The sequence below is a fragment of the Syngnathus typhle genome, linkage group LG5 (genome assembly GCF_033458585.1).
Source record: "Syngnathus typhle isolate RoL2023-S1 ecotype Sweden linkage group LG5, RoL_Styp_1.0, whole genome shotgun sequence".
In the NCBI taxonomy this organism is placed as follows: Eukaryota; Metazoa; Chordata; class Actinopteri; order Syngnathiformes; family Syngnathidae; genus Syngnathus; species Syngnathus typhle.
The window spans coordinates 11,649,548-11,668,028 of NC_083742.1; the positions used below are offsets into that span (position 1 = coordinate 11,649,548).

The 18,481-nt window shown below is 38.6% G+C and overlaps 1 protein-coding gene across 3 annotated transcripts; it reads left to right on the plus strand.

Moving 5' to 3' along the window:
* The first annotated feature begins 436 nt into the window (after nt 1-436).
* si:ch211-225b11.1 (uncharacterized protein LOC561694 homolog) lies at nt 437-14,266 on the plus strand. 3 transcript variants are annotated; one of them, XM_061279859.1, is made up of 13 exons: nt 437-759; nt 1,980-2,114; nt 6,331-6,541; nt 8,194-8,326; nt 8,431-8,565; nt 9,059-9,162; nt 9,474-9,598; nt 10,372-10,484; nt 10,689-10,829; nt 10,923-11,022; nt 11,138-11,238; nt 11,327-11,494; nt 12,230-14,266. In XM_061279859.1, exons 1-13 carry the CDS (start codon nt 726-728, stop codon nt 12,350-12,352), a joined length of 1,623 nt encoding a protein of 540 aa, XP_061135843.1. In that variant the 5' UTR covers nt 437-725; the 3' UTR covers nt 12,353-14,266. The 3 variants fall into 3 exon arrangements, with proteins under 3 accessions (XP_061135843.1, XP_061135842.1, XP_061135844.1); XM_061279858.1 differs by having other exon boundaries at nt 438-826; XM_061279860.1 differs by lacking the exon at nt 437-759 and having other exon boundaries at nt 1,978-2,114; nt 4,544-6,541.
* Nucleotides 14,267-18,481: the final 4,215 nt, after the last annotated feature.

Genomic DNA, 18,481 nt, shown 5'->3' on the forward strand with positions numbered 1-18,481 from the left:
GTTACCATAGATGTTAGCTCCAAGCAATTATTGGTTTGAAAAGGCTTCCCTTTTCACAGCTTCTCCTATTACTTTTTGAGCTCTTTATTTTTAGAAAACGTCATACCCGTTGAACGAGTCCATTTTTTTTTTTTTTTGCAAATGATCTAACAGTGTATTGTAGTTTCAAAAGAATTGCATCTTCAAAAATTGCTGCACGTTTCCACATCCAATGTGGCAACGAAGTCGATGTACGTTGCAGTACCCAGAGCGCCATACATTTACATATAGATTCTTTACTGCTCTGCAGGACGTTCACAAGTTTTATTGAAAGGGGAACTTCCTGGAACAAAATTGATGTTTTCAAAACAAAAGCGCAGGGTGGGATGTGCGGCCAATTTCAAGGTGTACATTGCACATTGCATCTTTTATTTTGAAATTAAATTTGAGCACAACCTCTGCGTGACTAGATGTGATCCTTACAAAATGCATGACTTATCGTTTCTACCGGCCGGTAACGGTCGCATCCTATTATGAAAACAAGTTTTACCTTTAGCGTCAAACCAAACAGTCGGTTTATTTCTCAGGTCGTGAATATTACAATTCATTACCGTACAATAAATTATAATCATCAGAGCAGCGATAGAAGCCGCCGGTGAGTCGACCATGAGTGACGAGAAAACGAGAGCTTTGTTAACTTCAGATGTTCAAGTGACCTCCGGAGAGACAGATGTAGCGAGACCGACATGGAGCGGGCGACTGGAGTTCATTCTGGCCACGGTGGGTTACGCGGTCGGGCTTGGCAATGTCTGGAGGTTCCCCTACCTGTGCTACAGCAGCGGTGGAGGTACAGCATGTCTGATGATGTCATAGTTGTGTAATTTTTTCCATACGTTGAAAAGTTTTTTCATAACTGTTGGAAGAGATGTGTCATTCTTGATTTTATGTTGTATTTGTTCACCTTCATCATAGACACATCATCATTGCACATGGCAGAGCCACAACAAAGATGCATTTTGTCATAATGTCTACTTCACTCAGGGATCGAAACCTATTTAGCTGTTAAAAATAGGGGACCCGTTTTCATTTCCGTTTATTTAAAGACAATATTATACTACAGTTGAGTAAAAACATGCAAGTTTTGTTTTAGTTGAGTTAAATATTATAGTATTGTTTTTTAATCTTTCCGTCACTTCCTCAGTACATATGAATACTATTTAAATCTAAAGTCAACTGTAGAATAGACTTCAATGTTTTGCTTTTGGCAGTGGCGGTTCTTCACTGAAATACTCTCTGGGCGGGACTACTCCCGAGTGCCCACCCTCCCCCGATTATTATTATTTTTATTAGAACAGTATATGCGCAAAAATATTTATGTAAATATCATAATAAATAATGTAAGGAATAATTTAATAAATAATACTAATAATAATAATAATAATAATAATAAATATTACTAATACTAATACAAATAATAAATATTAATGTAATAAATGTCATAAATGACAAAAACAAAACCCTGCGCAACATGCAGGCTGCACTCGCATTCAATTTTTATGCCAAATAGGGGCCACGAAATATCATGTGGACCACAAATGGACCCTGGGCAGAGTTTGAGACACCCCCAGAAATGAGACCTCCACAGAAATGCTAATTGTTTTCAAACTCAATGGGGCTCTTTCTTATGTTTGCAGATGCAGTTAGTCAATCAAGTATGAATGCCTTTCAAGCCAGGTTAAAAAAATATCTTCCCCTCTTATGAGGACTTGTGTTGTATATTTTCTGTACAGTATTTTTAGTCAGCTACTTTTTATTTCTTTACTTTTGTTTCAAACGTACTAATAGATTATTATTTTTTTAAATGTTGCATGAAGGAACACCGAGTTGGCATAAAAAAGGAATGAAAATGAAAAAAGGGTCGTTAGGCATTAATTTAGATAATTCACACCGTCTGAAGTATCAGCCATAATTCTCCCCCTTCTTCTTTCCCATTGATCCAGGAGCTTTTTTGATCCCCTATTTCATCATGTTATTCTTGTGTGGCATCCCTCTGCTTCTCATGGAGTTTGTTATTGGCCAGTTCACTCATCTCGGGCCAGTGCACGCGCTAGCCAAAGTCTGTCCTCTCTTAAAAGGTGAGTCACCTGTTTGATTGATTTTCAGTCCTAGATTCAATTTTTTTTCCATTCACCTATGAAGGTTTTTCCTCAATGTTAAGATCCATCTAAACATTTACTACACTGCTTATAATGTGACCCAAATCCTTTGCTGTCACCACTCAATGACAATGTTGTTGGGAGGTGACATTGGGATTGGGTTGCAATCATGAAGTATCATGTTCAGTAGCTGACCAATGCTCAAGAGCTGCAAGTCATTTATTTCTTCAGCCCTTCTTTGAAGGGATGTGCTGTTGTGTTGAATTTAGTTTGCTCATTGAGTTTGACTCAATGTGTTAGTTTGGGTCATCTTCCAGTGTAAATGTAAACTTTTGTGGAAAAACAGTCCTTTCGAGGTACAAAGCGTCCACATTGCAATACCTTTTATTATCTGTACAACTATTTTTTTTAAAATCAGTTTTCCTGTTTTAAATATGAGTCTAGCCCTGTCCAAATACTCGCACTTCCTCTCTTGTGACCCACAATCGCACGTTCCCATTGAGGGTTTCAAGTAGTTATGGTGTCCGAATTCTCAGAAGTGCGCCGTTGCCCCACCCCTTCCTCACCCTTGTTCCACACTTGGGCTGAGATCGTGCGAAGGCCCTTCAGGAGAAGTACATTAACTACAATTCATTGCAGATATGAAGAAAATAGTGAGAAACTGGCAACGTTTGGTAACATTTCTGACCAGATTCATTGGAAGGGAACCAGTCCTTCTGGATGATGTGGAGCAAATAATCAACACTCAGACTCATGCGACAGTTGAGCTCACTCTGAAGTGGGTGCAATTTTTGAATTCCTTCGCAAATTCCAAACGACCAAAGTTGGTTTCTCGGCTGATGATTTAGTAAATCGATTGACGCCAGAGAGTCACAGGCCACAGACCTTCAAGGCCGACCAAATTCTTGTCGGCCTGCTCCCCAAAGATCCGTTATTGTGCCCTTTCCCCTGGATGCAGAGTCTGATCTGGATGCTGGCATCCATATCAGTCCTTACCCGTCCTTCCAAGGGTCCAAGACTGCTATGCCAAGGATGTCTCCACAACAACAAGACGATAAGAATGGCCAGGCAGCTGTGGACGCTCTGATACCCACCCACTTGCATGATATAGACGTGCATACACAATCTTACTTTTGTTTGACTCATTTCCCCTGCATCAAAATCTGTGCTGCGGATGCGTATGTCTGTTTTAGAGCTGCTGGTTAGCCTGGTTTTGTCATGTTGCCGCACTTCCCCACATCCACCAGCCCAACCGTCTTGATTTACTAGATACTACATGTAGTCTTGTCATATATTTTTTTTCCAGACTCAAATTATGCACCTCCAAAGAAATTAGTTTGAGCACTTTGTGACTTTCTGTCTATGAAAAGTGCCATACAAATAAAGTTATTTCTTTGTTCAGCACGTACATCCCCAACAGGAAGTGGCACAGCCAAACGAGTCCTCAGTGCAACAAATCGAGTAAAAAAAAACACAAAACATGCATACAAAAATAATAATAATAATAAATCAAACTAATTAAATGACAAATATAATTTGGCAGTTAAATTATTTCTTGGCTTTACTTTTACTTACATAACTTGCAGTGTCCAAATTCTGCAGTTTTCTCACGCTTGTTCTCTACGCTGTCAAACCCTTTGTGCACTTCTACTATTTGTACACCTCAGTGAGGACCGTAAGGTGTCGTGCGAGAATTTGGACAGGGCCTTTGTTTCCCTTATGGAAAAATGCAAATGTGTTCTATTGCTGGTATTTGCATTTTGAAAGACTTTCATGGACAGGTGAATCTTTATTCACAAGGTGCTGCAGATTGGCAGGAATGTGTCTCTTTTGCTCACAGTTTACTTGACTTACTGTTAGTGCTGTTTAGCTAATTTTTATGTAGCACAACCACGTATCCAACCATGCGACAGTTAATTTGGATTTAACATTCAGCAGTTAGCACAGAAGAAAACAAGGCTATTTCACTACATACAATTTAAATGGGACATTCTATGAGTTAATATTTTTTGGGTTGGGTTCCCGGAGTGCCCGCTGAGCCGACAAGTGTGAAAATACATTGATTTCTAGTTTCCTTGATTGAAGGCCTTTTATTTCTATAATAAATTGTTCTATCACGTTGATGGATGAGAACTTGCCTGGCCAAGGTTAATTTCACGCAGTTTACTGACCTCAATTTGATTTAAAAACTGAAAATAATGTACAGTATGAAATCATGTTCCAGATGAATGATAGTACTGCACTTTCTAAGTTCCAACCTTTCGCAAATTTATGGTGGTATACACTGACTTGTGAAACAGTCTTGTCAAATAGCGCAACACACAAGAGCTCAGCCATCAACAAGCTGCCCAAATTTTTTGCATTTAAATTGTGCTGTCTTTCCTGTTCTAACTGGTTTTTCTCCATAGTTTCTCTTTAAAGACAGAGATTATCTACCCGATCAAATCAGGGGCCCCCCCTCACTTGTTTTCTCACTCCTTTCTCCCACGTTAATGCTCTGTGATAAACAAGGGCCAGACAACAGGTAGTTTTTTTTCTGTACACTCTTGAATGATTTCCACATGAAACTGTGAAATGTGCCATCTTGTTCCCTCCCCAATTACTGAATCAATGGAAATTCTCAAATCAGTACCCATACGTGGCATGTCAGTGCCACTTGAACGATGTGTCTCCTGCCGGGGTAATAAAATGAGAAAAAAGACAAGTAAAGCAGCAATTGCTGAAGGTTTTTCCGTGTGCTTTTGGTTTGATGCACTGGTGGGAGATTCCGGTATGTACACTGCATGCTGGTTTTCTTATAGGCAAAAAAAAAAAGAATCATGGAAGTCAATCCTAGTTTTGGCTAATGTAGCTTCATATTTGAGCACTAGTACCTATTTGTTTCTGTATGTGTATATATGAGGCCAGGAGAAAAAAAATGTAAATGCTTTTCCATCATTTAATGTGACCTACAACAGATTTTGCCCAACAATTTTCCTTAAATTAAAACTAATAATGCATTCAATCCTTTTATAACATAAATCAAGACAAATTCAGCCACAAGAAATGATATAGTTAAGTAATGACGTCGAACATTGTTCTCTTGCGTACTGAAATTTGAGATTTTTAGGCTGACATTGATGACTCCGAATGGCAGATTTTCTTTTCACCTTCTGTAATGCTTGAAAAAAAACTTTGTCTCTAAGGTATGCAGGGCCAGGCCTTCATGTTACATCCTTGGCTTGGTTTGATTCATTGGAGTAAAATAGCGGTTGCGTTGCATTGCCGAGTCATGTAACATCGCCCGAGGCGCTAGTTTTTCTGACGAACGACAACAAATAACTTGCGTAAGGCAAAATATATAAACATTTATATGTCATAACAGTGGAATGTTGCTCAATATTCATGTAAGAGTAAAAGGTAGGTTGCATTAAAACCTCTCTGAGAAGAAGTTACTCAAGTAAGGGCAAGAGAGCCTGCCACTGATCACTTTCCTCCATTTACACATTTCAACTGCGTTTTTAGAAAAGATAGCAGGGCATGGATGTTTTTCTTCGTAAGATAACGCTTCTGTCCTGCCACGCCAGCCTTATCTCAGACATACTGAATGAAGCTGACCTGAGATTATTGTCACACGTAGTAGACGGCCAGTACTTCTTGCATCTCATTCGTGCAATGCTGCTGTCGGCTGCAGTTAGCAGTTTCCCTGCCCAGGGTTCTTCTCGTTTTTCCTCTGTTTTTTTGGGGGTGGGTGATAAATTCTTAGTTATGCCACTGTTGTATCTTATTTTCTCCACTTGATAGTGACTTTTTACACTTTTTGTTTCTTGGTATATGTTTTAGATCAGTCTACTGACTGATAGCTTTGAACCGTTGTGTGTGGCGATTTCCCAATTGACACGAGTTTGAATTTCATTCCTTTCAAACACAGTCACAGAGCCAGTTAAAAGTTTTGCACACTGGCAACCTCATTGGTTTTCACGTCACCTTTCAAGATGATTTCATTTTTTTTCCGTCGAGCTGTAAAGTCACATTAATGTTAGGAAAAGCTTTGAAATAATTTTACCTGGTCTCATCTTATAAATGGAACAACAAAAGCCGAACCTTTGAAAAAACAGGAGTGTGTAGACTTTTTACATCCACTGTGGTACATTGGAGACTGAAACAAGCGTATGTCTCTCCCCGTGATGTATGACAACATCTTTTTTTACCGCAGGTGTTGGCCTTGCCACAGTGGTTTTATCCTACATCTTCTGCACCTACTACAATGTGCTCATGAGCTGGGCCCTTTTCTATTTGTTCCACTCCTTTGGAGCACCACCTCCCTGGAGGACTTGCAACAACAGCTGGAATGTCTTAGAGAACTGTTCCAGTGGATTTCCCGGCAATGCCACTGATCTGCAGTCAGCGAGCCAACAGTTCTTTGAGTGAGAAGTGTTCATTTTCTATTGTTTGGATTTTTACCAACAGTACTTCACGTTTTATGTCACGGCCGTACTCTAAAATGGAAAGAAAAGATTGTATTCTTTCAATTCTACAAACAGCATTCCGTAATATAGGCATCAAAGACATTTTGGGGAACATGATTTAATTGTGCCAATCTATGAGAAATTGAAAACGAACATCAAAATCACATGTTCATAAACATCCCCACCCTTTTCACCTTTGTGAGTAATCACAGTCTTAGGTAAGGTTCCATTTGCAGTTGGTACATGTAACTTTCATTCATGCTCAAAGCACTGGCAGTTTGGATGGGGTGTGTCGGCGTACAGCCCTTTTCCAGGTCTCTCCAGAGACATTCAATCACATTCAAGTCTTGGCTCTGGTTGGTTGGTGCCACTCTAGGAAATTTACAGAGTTAGCCTCAAGCCAGACCCCCCCCCGCCCTTTTTTTAATTTTTTTTATCCAAGTTGTGTATTTTTCCACCGTACTTAGGTTCAATGTCCCGCAGGAAGATAAATCTTTGTTCCAGTCTGAAATTAAGAGAGCGCCAAAGCAGCTTTTGACCCAAAATATCAGTGTATACTTTTGCATCTACCTTTCCCGCAATCCTTTTTTTTTCCTTCCCCACACAAACCCTCTCAGTCTCTGCCATTTGAAAACACTCCCATGCTTTACTGTTGTGATGGTATAGGCCAGCTGATGAGTGGTGCAAGGGTCACTCCCTACCAAAGAGTTCATTCCCAGTTTACACAATCAGTACTAAATGTCTTCCAAGGACAGCTGATGAAGTTCTTTGCCTCATTAGAACATTCAAAGCAGCAAAATTCCTTTCACACCCTACCACAGGACTTTACCTTCTGACAATAACGTGCACGGATAGCTGTAAACTTGATAGACAGGTGTGCACATTGACAAACCAGCAGACACAGAGACAGCCTCTTCCCCCAGGCTGTTGCTCTGATGAACTCACACCACTCTTAGAGTCTCAGAGTCATTACTGTGCAATAACATCCTGCTCTCTACACCTTTTTTGAATTATCTACAATGTTTGTACTATGTGTCCTCTCTGCATCCATTGCAGCCTGGCCATCCTGGAAGAGGGACCCTCCCATCGGTGTTCTCTTCTCAAGGTTTCTCATTTCCCCTAGCTGGAGTTTTGAGTTTTTCCTTGCCCTCTTGGGAGTTTAAGATCAGGGGATGCTTGAGAATATTTGCCATTTTTCACATGCCCTGAGTGTTGTTAGTCACCTAAATGTTGAACAGAGGCTGTGATTTAACGAAGTCAAATTCCTTGTTTGGCACGCTCAAACATGGCGAATAAAAACTCTTGAATCTTGAATGTGTAGAATTTTGAGGAAAGTTCAGACCTTTGTGGACAAACGCTTTAACAACCAAATCCAGAAAATAGGAAGCACTATAAATTCTGCTAAGCTCCTCATTTATACAACCCAAAATGTACATTATGTACATTTCACTTGGAATGTAAACTGATTTCTTTTGGCCTCTATGGTGTGGACTAATTAGCCCTCTGGGATAGTTTTTAACGATGGTTCATAGAGGGACAACAATGGGCTCCCACTGTTCTTATTGCTATTGTACATAAATGAAATATTGAATGATTTGTATTTTTACCAGTCATCGGCTTCTGGAGAAAACCAGCGGCATTGAAAATGTTGGTGGTCTTCAGTGGGAACTCTTCGGGTATCTCCTACTTGCCTGGATCATTGTCTATTTATGCATCTTTAAAGGAGTCAAGTCAACTGGCAAGGTCAGAACATGCAAGATATGTTTGTTGATAAGATAATTCCAAACCTTTAAAATCTTAACATGGAAACATTTTTTGATGCATCTCCTATTGATTCCATCCTACAGGTTGTTTATTTCACAGCTACGTTTCCGTACTTCATCTTGTTTGCCCTGCTCATTAACAATATGCAGCTACCTGGTGCCAAGGAGGGTGTCCAGTACTTTGTGACTCCTGTCTGGCGAAAACTTTTTGAAGTGAAGGTGAAATATTCCGTAATCAAATTTGACTGTTGACTGTTTTACAGTGTTTATTTTTATTTATTTATTTAAATTTGGTGTAAATGACACACTCTCCGTAACCTGGCTGTGTGTGGGAGGTGTACTTGAGCAAACATTTTTGCGGGATAAAGCAAGTAGGCAAATCCATCAATAATCTTTGGAAATAATAACATTGTTTGTACAAATTGTATTTGGAAAGGGGGAAAACGGTGGGGGATGTAGAGCTGGCAAGATTCAAAGTTCAATATTACCATCATAGCACATTTCTGGACAGTTGATTGATAAAATAATGACAAACACATTGGGTACAAAAGTATTTTTAATTAATTCATTCGTCACCAAAGCATCGCACATACACTAATGTAAAGGAATCAGGGCAGTTGAAATCTTATGTTTATCCAGGCAAATTAAGTAAGAGTATTTATGTTTTTGTTTATTTGTCTGTTATCTTTGTTTTCCATGGCATCACACGCAGGTTTGGGTTAACGCAGCAGCCCAAGTATTCAATTCACTGGGAATTGCTTTTGGTTCAATGATTTCCATGGCAAGTTACAACAAGTTCAACAACAACATTGTCAGGCAAGCTGTCATGTTTTTTCATCAAATGTTTTTTTTTTTTTTTGTGTGTGTCTCCAAATATAGTATCGGTAAATAGTCTATTTAATATTAGTTGTGTTTTCTTTCTATTGTAATCATTTGTAAAACTTTGTTTAGCCCAAAGAAATTGTCTTCCATTTATTTATTTATTTATTTATTTATTTATTTATTTATTTATTTATTTATTTATTTATTTATTTATTTATTTATTTATTTATTTATTTATTTATTTATTTATTTATTTATTTATTTACACGTTTAATTGTGTATTTATTTCCCTTCTTCTCTTCCAGAGATGCTTTGATTGTATCGTTCATCAACTCATTCACAAGCATTCTGACTGGCTTTGTGATCTTCTCAGCTATTGGCTACATGGCACACATACATAATCTCCCTGTGGACAACATATCAACAGATGGTAGGACACGAAGATTCATGACTGAACAAATCACCTTTTGTGTCTTGAAAAACTTATTTCAATCCGTTTAGCACATCTGCCTCACAGTTCTGATGTTGTGGTAGGTTGATTGATGGCTCAAAATTGGGCTTGGTCTTAGTATGTGCCTGCCATGAGACCAGCTATCGAGCGGTTCAACCCGCCTCTTGCCTGAAGCCAGTTGGGATAGGCTACAGCGTGTATGTAAAGCAATTAAGCACAACTTGTATAAGATTTTATCTTTGGTATTTTCCCGTGAATAGTACAAGCATGAAGACATTATTGTTAGCCAAGCATGTGGTTTTTTTTTTTTTTTACTGTTACACTTGACAGTGCCTGCATAATATTGTAAAATCCAACCCGAGATTACTAAACTATGAATGAATTATTGCTTTTCACACACTAGTTTGGAAATAAATGGTGCATAAATTTGACTGGCAGAATATAAAGACATACACAGTTGGTTGACTAGATTTGTCAATTTATTATTGATAACCCCCAAGACAAAGGTTACCATAGAGGTGCTTTAATCCTACAAATCTTTGACTAGATTAGCAAAAGCCTGGTCTAGAATAGTCTAGAAATTATACTGTCTATATTATTATTGTAATTAGAATCATGTTAAATTGTATGTATACCCCACAGAACATCACAGATGAATACCTATAGAAAGAAAATAACAACTAAATTGAAAAAAAAAAAGATGGTGTAAATTTTAAATGATTAAATGTCATCGTCTGACTTTCCTTTTTTAGGTCCTGGTCTAGTGTTTGTTGTTTACCCTGAAGCCCTCTCCACTATGCCCGCCTTTCAGCTGTGGGCTCCTCTCTTCTTCTTCATGCTGCTCTGTCTTGGTCTGGACAGTCAGGTCTGACCCGATAATTGCTCACTTAACACTTTCATTGTGATTTATGACTCGCAGCACATAATACCACGGTTTTTAGTTGAGGAATTTTGTAATTATGATTTGGCATGACTTCCAAAGGCCTGTACATGACTCAGTCACTCATCAAAAGTCAGTTTGCAAGATGATTGTGCAACACAAGAAGACAATGTTTTCTTTCTGCTACAGTTTGCCACAGTTGAGGTGGCTTTGACATTCATCAAAGATGAATTTAAAGCCCAAATTCTGCAAGTTTTCAAGAGGGAAGAGCTGCTAGCCCTGGTCATCTGTGTTGTCAGTTTTCTTCTTGGACTTCCACACGTTACTAAGGTACTGTCGTCGAGCCGTGCCCATTGTCCAATTTCTTTCCTCTTCAACTGCCATGCTATAAATGACCGGTGACTTTTTCTTTTCTTTTCTCAGGGAGGTATTTATGTATTTCAACTGATGGACCACTACACTGCTGTGGTGTCCCTCATGTTCTTGGCTTTCTTTGAGGTTATAGCAGTCTGCTGTTTTTTTGGTAAGATCATCACTTTGTGTTGTACTGTGAATGTCAAATTGCAGGACTGTTCAGGGAGGCACATTAAATTGATGGCTTGTGATTTATCTAATTAGAAATTGTCATATTCCATTAGGGGTCTGCCGCATCTCATATATGATGGAGAAGATGCTAGGAAAGTCTGCGAACATCTACTTTCGCATTTGCTGGATGTTTATGTGTCCTGTGCTGGTGCTGGTGAGGTTCAAATATGCCGTTAACGGCAAGAGAAGCTTTAGATGGCCACCTGCACTACACACCTAACCTGATGTTTTCCCATTTGTAGTGCATCCTGGTCTCCAGTATCATCCAGTACGTTCCTGTTCAATATGGGACGTACCGTTACCCATTGTGGGCTGACTGTGTGGGTTGGTGCGTCTCACTGCTCTCTCTGATATGGATTCCCATTGGAGCCATTCACGAGATCTGTAACAACAAAGGCTCTTTTCTCTCTGTGAGTAGGACATCATGACTGTGCAAAATAGTTGTGCACCTCACCTCTATTCGGCTGTTGTTCTGACGGTTCTCTCTTTTTGGCTGCACGTCACCCTCTAAACTTGTTCTGTAACTCTTTTACTGATGAATTTCTTTTCAGCGGCTGCTACACATTAACTTGTTCATTTTCATGTTTCATGTTCAGTTGTTTATCTTCTATAAATCATCACTGTCTACATATTTAATTTAATGGGAATTACTACTTTAAGTATTTATTTACTTGTTTATATTGTGGTGGACCTTAGGCAGTCATGAATTAAGACGTGTTCCCTACTTCTGCCACAATATCAGCTTCAGTCATATATTGATGCTCCAACTTTGAGAGCCACAAGGCCAAATACTATTTCGTCTATTTTATGAACTGTTTTCCACACATAGGATCCTGTACATAGATAACAAGATTTCAGTTGTTATTTCTACAATTTGTTGCCTTTGACGAAGCTGTACTGTATTTCATGTCACAAGCTTTTTAATATGAAACACTGCCCTCTACAGAGCTAAATTGGAACAGCTATAAACATTATTTTGTTTGGCTGTACTTTTATTTTGTAGTTGAATTTGCATATTGCCGGCAATCATTTCAGGGTAAACCCCACCCCGTCCCCAAAGTCAGTTCGGATAGGCTCCAGCTAACCCGCAGTTATAGATATTTCATTCTTTTTTTTAATATAATCTTTCCCTTTCTGCTTTTTAGAGATTGAAAACAGCTCTAACTACCACACTCGAGCTGGATGTTGAAGATTCTCTGCCTGAAAAACAAAACCTTGGCAACCCAGTGGCTGAAACATCAGTAGCCCTTCTCAACACAACACTTTGATATAGTAGGTTTTATAGAACAAAAACGTTATTGATCCAGCATTTTATTTGAACTGTGCATAAAATACATTGTTTTATTGCAATCATTATCCAAGAAATCATTACGGATCAAGTTTTTAACTCCATGCATATTCTGAAATGTATAATGCAATACAAAAAACAAATAATCAAATAACCTAAATAATCCTGTCGTGTATCAAACACAGGAGGAATGTGTTCAAATTATATGCAGTAGGCTGCGGCCATGTGAATTGTATATGAACATGATAGCCAAATTGCAAGTGATGATTCAACCCAAATTTGTGTTTTGGGGAGGAAAATTACATGAGTTGCTATGTACACAATCATGTCATCTAAAATGACACATGCGCAGACTTTCATAACTTTAATATTTTAACACATGAACTGAAACTGAATGAATGTACTCTACTTGCTCTCAAGCTTTAAACAGATGAACAAAATTCTGAAATTATATAATATTATTGTTTCACAACAATTCTAAATATATGTATTGTTTGATTCCATAGGGTTTTTTTTTGTATTTTTAATGCATTTTTTAGATTGCACTTCTTTTTGTCATAATAAAGTACAAATGCAAAAAAAAAAAAAGGCCACACACACCCTTTTTAGAGATGGGAAATAAAAACAAACAACTACGATGTTATGGTTACACAAGTGTAGACAGACTCTCAACTATCTTATTTGACTTGGTTACAAGTTAAACTTGGGATGTGGCTGATTCCAGAAAGACGCAGTTCTGTTAAAGCTCACATTAATGTGAGCCAGCACTGCTGTCACCATTTAAAGTGCCTCCCATTAACCACAAATGGAATTCTAGTAGGCTTTTCCCGACATTTTTGTAGTTACACCACGTGGTGAAGTGTGTTACAGTCTGAAATGTCTCATCCAAAATCCCAAAAGGTTTGTTCGGCACAATTTCCACAAACAACACTGCTCGTCATAACAACAACATTACTGTTAGCACACAACCCTCAGACACCTACTGGAAAGCACAAACATGTCAGGAAAAGGTTACGAGAACATCTGTTGATTTTCTGAGATAATCAACATTATCTCAGATGTTAACTTTATTTCTCTGAATGTTTTTCCCCCTCATTAAGTTGTACAATGATGTATCTTGTTCTATTTCTTATTTGATTGTTTTACATCACAAAAACCTGGCATATGTTGACTTTTTATATCTACTGTATGTGTGTAATGTGTCCGATACATTATATCGCTGTGCTTATAAATTTGCATATACCCAAGTGGAATTTGAAAGGTACTGGCAATGAGGAAAATGCTGACTGGGACCACTGCCTTATTTTCGTTGTTAAATGATTATGCTATTTTGAAATGCCTTATAGTTGAATTTAAATCCCATTTAACGGGGGAATAAATGTTAACTTATTAGCATACTTGTAAGTATTGGTTAACAAATAACTTGAAACCTGTGGCAAATTGCACTTTGTTGACCCCACCAAAGACAAAAGTGATATCCCAATTAACTGATACTACCATGTTGGCTGTAGGTTTTTTTTTTTTTTTTTTTTTTGGCCTTCACACCCTGTAATCACATGCTTGGTAAATGGGCCCCGCCAGAATTAGATTATCATGATATGCTTCATGTTAGAGTTGTATTTCCATTATTTATGCAATTGTTGATTTTGATTTACAATTTGATTGGATTTGCAATTGTTGAGGCAATATTTATTATCACGTGTAACAAATACATGCCCTTAAGAAACTATGCTATTTACCAACATGTTTCATTATCAAAATGCAAATTCATTATTATTCAACCTCGTATATCAAATAATTTATTTTGTATTATAGTTGGTATCACTGTTCTTATCAGAACGGACATTCGATGTGTGCTGTCATCTTGGTCAATAAAAAAATGTGTTGCTCTTTTTCCATTTGTTTCCTTTCCCAGTGGCCATCACTTGGTGGCAGTATAGTAGCAGAATAGAACTCTCAACAAATATTTTTTTGCAAAAGCCGGCGTCTGTGTGTGCATGTGTGTTTTGAGACACATCTATCTGATGTATACTGTGCAGGGCAACCACACATGACCACTCACATTCAATAGCATAACTCAATTTGGGTTTGAGGGAAAACACCACTGGCACATGCTATTGAGAATCAATTGGTATGCATCGTATGGATGTGGGTGGATGATTTCACTACATTGCCTCTATTGTCAGAGTGGATGACCCAGCTGGGGCACGAAGGAGAGCAGAGTCAGGACAAATGTGAATGTGATGCTCATGAGGTTTGAAAGTGAATTAGGTGAATTGTCATAGAGGAGTGCAGCGGCCTTAGCAGAGCAGCATGTTAATCAATAGTCCTTTCCTGTTTGGCTCATGGCAAAACGTATCATGGCCTCTAAATCAGAGCATGGAGCACTGTCAGATCAATAGTCATAGACAGGAGCAGGCCAGGAGGCAGTAAATAAGTGGTTATGCATGGCAGAGGGAAAGTGATTGTGAGTTTCAATGGGCAATTGAAGGCCTTATATGGTTGTATGGGTCACTGACTCACTCCTGTTATGGTGTGAAAATGTTCACTTTGTCTAGTTTTCCTTTTGGCGTTCTGTGAAAGAGATAAAGCGAATGTAATCACATTTAATTAGCACAGGCGTTCGTGCACGCGTGTGTGTGTGCGTGCGCGCGCGTGCATGTGTGTGCGTGTGTGTGTGTGTGAAGCCAAAGCGTTGGTGCTGCAAATATTATCAAACGCCTTTGTTTGATATCTCCATCGTGATGACTCCACTGCAGCCCTTCATCAACTAGGGAACATAAAGCTTTACAGTTCCCACTTATTGCCCGTTTTAAAATTCGCTGTTTCAACAAAGAAGAGAGAATATACGCCTGCGAGTATTGTTGTATAGGTGTGTTTTGTTCTATGTCTGTCAAAGTAGCAGTTATTTCAAGGTTTATCATAACAGTAAAACGTCTATGGTAATTTCACTTACCCCATCAATGGTATTTTGCATTATATGTTAGCATTAAGCTATGGGATGTTTTGTTAAATATAATTATAAGGTTTGGTTGAATATTTGGATGGTTGGTTTAAATGCAATGTTTAATTGTGTTTTGTTATGAGACTCTTTCGCTTTATTTGAAGCCCTTTTGAGACTGGTCTTTCTTTTAATATCAATGTTGCTAAGCTTTTAGGAAATCTGCTGGGATCCTAAGGGACATGTGTGATGGCGGTTTAAATTGCACAACTTTTGGGGTACTCAAAGCTCGACTCGAGCTGTAATGTTGTCGATTTTCCCAAATTACAGTGATGGTAATTGGGGAAGAGAAATGATCAGTGTTGTGAAAGAAGAGCTTCACCTTAGTGACAAAATGGAGAAAAAAAAATATAAATAATAGCATAGTACACTTTTTGATGACCATAAAATACATTTTTTATGGGGCCACAGTGTTGAGCCTCTGTTATGAGACGTCTGTGTAGTATTGAATTAGTAAGAAATGATAAAGTAAACATTTTTTTATGAGAGTGACACAGACTTGTAATCACAGTTGATACCGGATCATTCAGCCAAAGCCATTTGTCTGGTTTTTTTTTTTTTTTTCCCAGTCCTAGCTATATAATGTCACTTGTGTGATAAATGCATAATCTCGTTTCCCCTGGGGTTGCTGACTTGCTTGAAGCAAGTGTTCATCGTGCAGACAATCTATCTGTGAGATGAATCTGTTGTTGTTAAATGCATGTGCAATGTTCCTCATAGACTTTCTGTCTTTATCTCTGCGTTATCTTATGAATCAGTCTCGGGGCGGAATTGATACATTACCCCGGTGTGGTGCACAGCACGAACCCATGGCCAGGTAAACATGTTAAACAGGATCAGATGTTTGTATTTTCAAAGGGCAGCGGGAAAGCCAGTAAATCATTGTGCACCGATGAAAACAGTTAACACGATTGTCTTTATATTGACTCCATACAGGATTTGTCTGGAATGTCTGGGTAAACACATCTATTTAGTTGTGCTTTTCACTTCAGTGGAATGCTAATGAGGATGTCTTGCTAACAATTCATATGCAGATGAGGGCTTTTGATGCCGGGATGCTACAGTGTGCTCTTGCTGCACGCTTGCCTTTGTTTAATAAGGATTCTTTGGAGCTTACGTTAAGGCTGTCGGTCCCTAACACGTCCTTCTGGTAATGAGACTTCACCTCTAAGCATCACTTAGGCTTTCTCCCAAATGTAGTAATATGCTAAAGGTGAGTCAGTGCTCATATGACAGTACAAAGGTTTCCTTGGAGTCTTGCAACCTGAATGGGAGTTCATTATGGCTTGATTGAAGTGGGAGCAATCTTTATACTGCAATTGTATTTTATCTTTTGCAACCAGTATCTCACTGGCGTGTGTGTGTGCGCATATGTGTGTGTACGTGTGTGTGAGTGTGTTGGTAAGGTGCCTTATTTATGTACATACAGATGCTGCAGATGCAGAAGGAGTGTGAAAGCTGCCATAACTGAGCAGAGCTGAAGGCTGAATATGAGATTTTTGGAGTCATGTGGTGATATCCAAGCAGAACCACATTTGCATGAACCCTGCGGGTAACAAAAAGCTTTCCAAAAAATGACCTCTGTATTGTGTGAACGTCTTTCAATCTAAATCCCGGAAAATGAGAAAAAGCAATAATAAGGAAAAGGCAGTTTTGGCTGTCTTTACTCGGTAAAACCGCCCATGAGGAATCATATTGCATCCTGGATTAGCTTGGAATTTATGTAGGTGTAGGTGTGCAGGCGTAGAACGTCTGATATGTTCTCTGCATAGCATAAATCTCCGGATTTTGGAGTGAGCTGATTCTGCTTGCAGACTAAATGAGGTTGCACAGAAATAGTAATATGTCATGTCTGCTCTCATAAGGAATGTAGGAAATTGAATTTGACCCAAGGATGATGAATCTTATGCATCGTTTTTTTCTCTCACACACATTTACACCTTTATTTGCCGTAAGGATTCTTCCATCAGTGCCTAAATCCAATTTGAAGTAAAGTCATGTTGAATGAAAATGAACATGTGCACATGTTGACTAAACAGCTTTTTATTTCTTTGAAAGAAACACGTCACACAAACACACTCATGTACAGTTTGTAGCGCACTCAATTGATTGTTTTCTTCCTTCGTTCAGTACAGAAAAATCGAAAACACATTTCACATCAATCACACATGACTAGAGCATTTACAAACAAGTATTTATACGAACACGCTGCGTTTCATTATATCAAGGTTAGACCATGATCGTACCTTCAAAACAAAAACAACAAGTGTTTTCTATCCAAACCCGGCGCATGAAAAGGACTTCATAATGAAATTGCTTGAACAATCAGTCATCCATTCATCATTTTCTACAGCAATTATTTTTTTTCAGGGTAGCTGGAGCTTGTCTCGGCTGATTTAGGGCAAGAGGCGGGGTACACTCCTGGATGGATCACTAGCCAATCGCAGAGCAGATATAGAAAAACAACCATTGGCACCCTGCGACCCTGAATAGGATATGCGGTGTTGAAAATGGATGGATGGAACCATTGGCACTCACATTCGGTGTCTCACCTAAGGACAAACAAATGTAATATATGATTAGGGCATGTATGATTAGGGATGTGGGAGGAGCACAGAGAACTTGGAGAAACCAAGCAAGCGCCAACCTCAAAGTGTGATGTGAGTTGTGGGGGCGATAACTGCCCATCTCAGTACTGTTCATTCAAATAGAATGAAAAAAATGGTTGTTTTCATTATTATGATTATTATTTTAGCTCAAATAACATGAGCAAAAATCTTGGGAACCACCTTTTAATGAATCAGTCTAGGGGTTGTTTTTGTGCCGCTGAACGATAATCTGCTATGGACTGTTATTAATTTGGAAAAGTCCATTTTCTGTTCCGGCACAATTGTGGTCAAAGGTATGATTGGACAAGTTTGTTGTGGAACAATTTGTACATAACCCTGACCTCAACAAATTAAGTTTTCTCTTAAAATGGAACTTCCCGTAGCTGCTGTGGTCTGATGTCCCAAAAACTGTTCAAATAAGGGTTTATTCCAAATGTCAGGTTTATCAATATACATTTTGTTACAGAAATACAATAATGATTCAAAGTGGAAATTCTAT

Coding starts and splice junctions, on each gene's coding strand:
- si:ch211-225b11.1 (XM_061279858.1), top strand. CDS start 646: ATGAGTGACGAGAAAACGAGAGCTTTGTTAACTTCAGATGTTCAAGTG. Junction 6,542..8,193: donor GCGAGCCAACAGTTCTTTGA/GTGAGAAGTGTT, acceptor TATTTTTACCAG/TCATCGGCTTCTGGAGAAAA. Junction 11,239..11,326: donor TGTGTCCTGTGCTGGTGCTG/GTGAGGTTCAAA, acceptor TCCCATTTGTAG/TGCATCCTGGTCTCCAGTAT.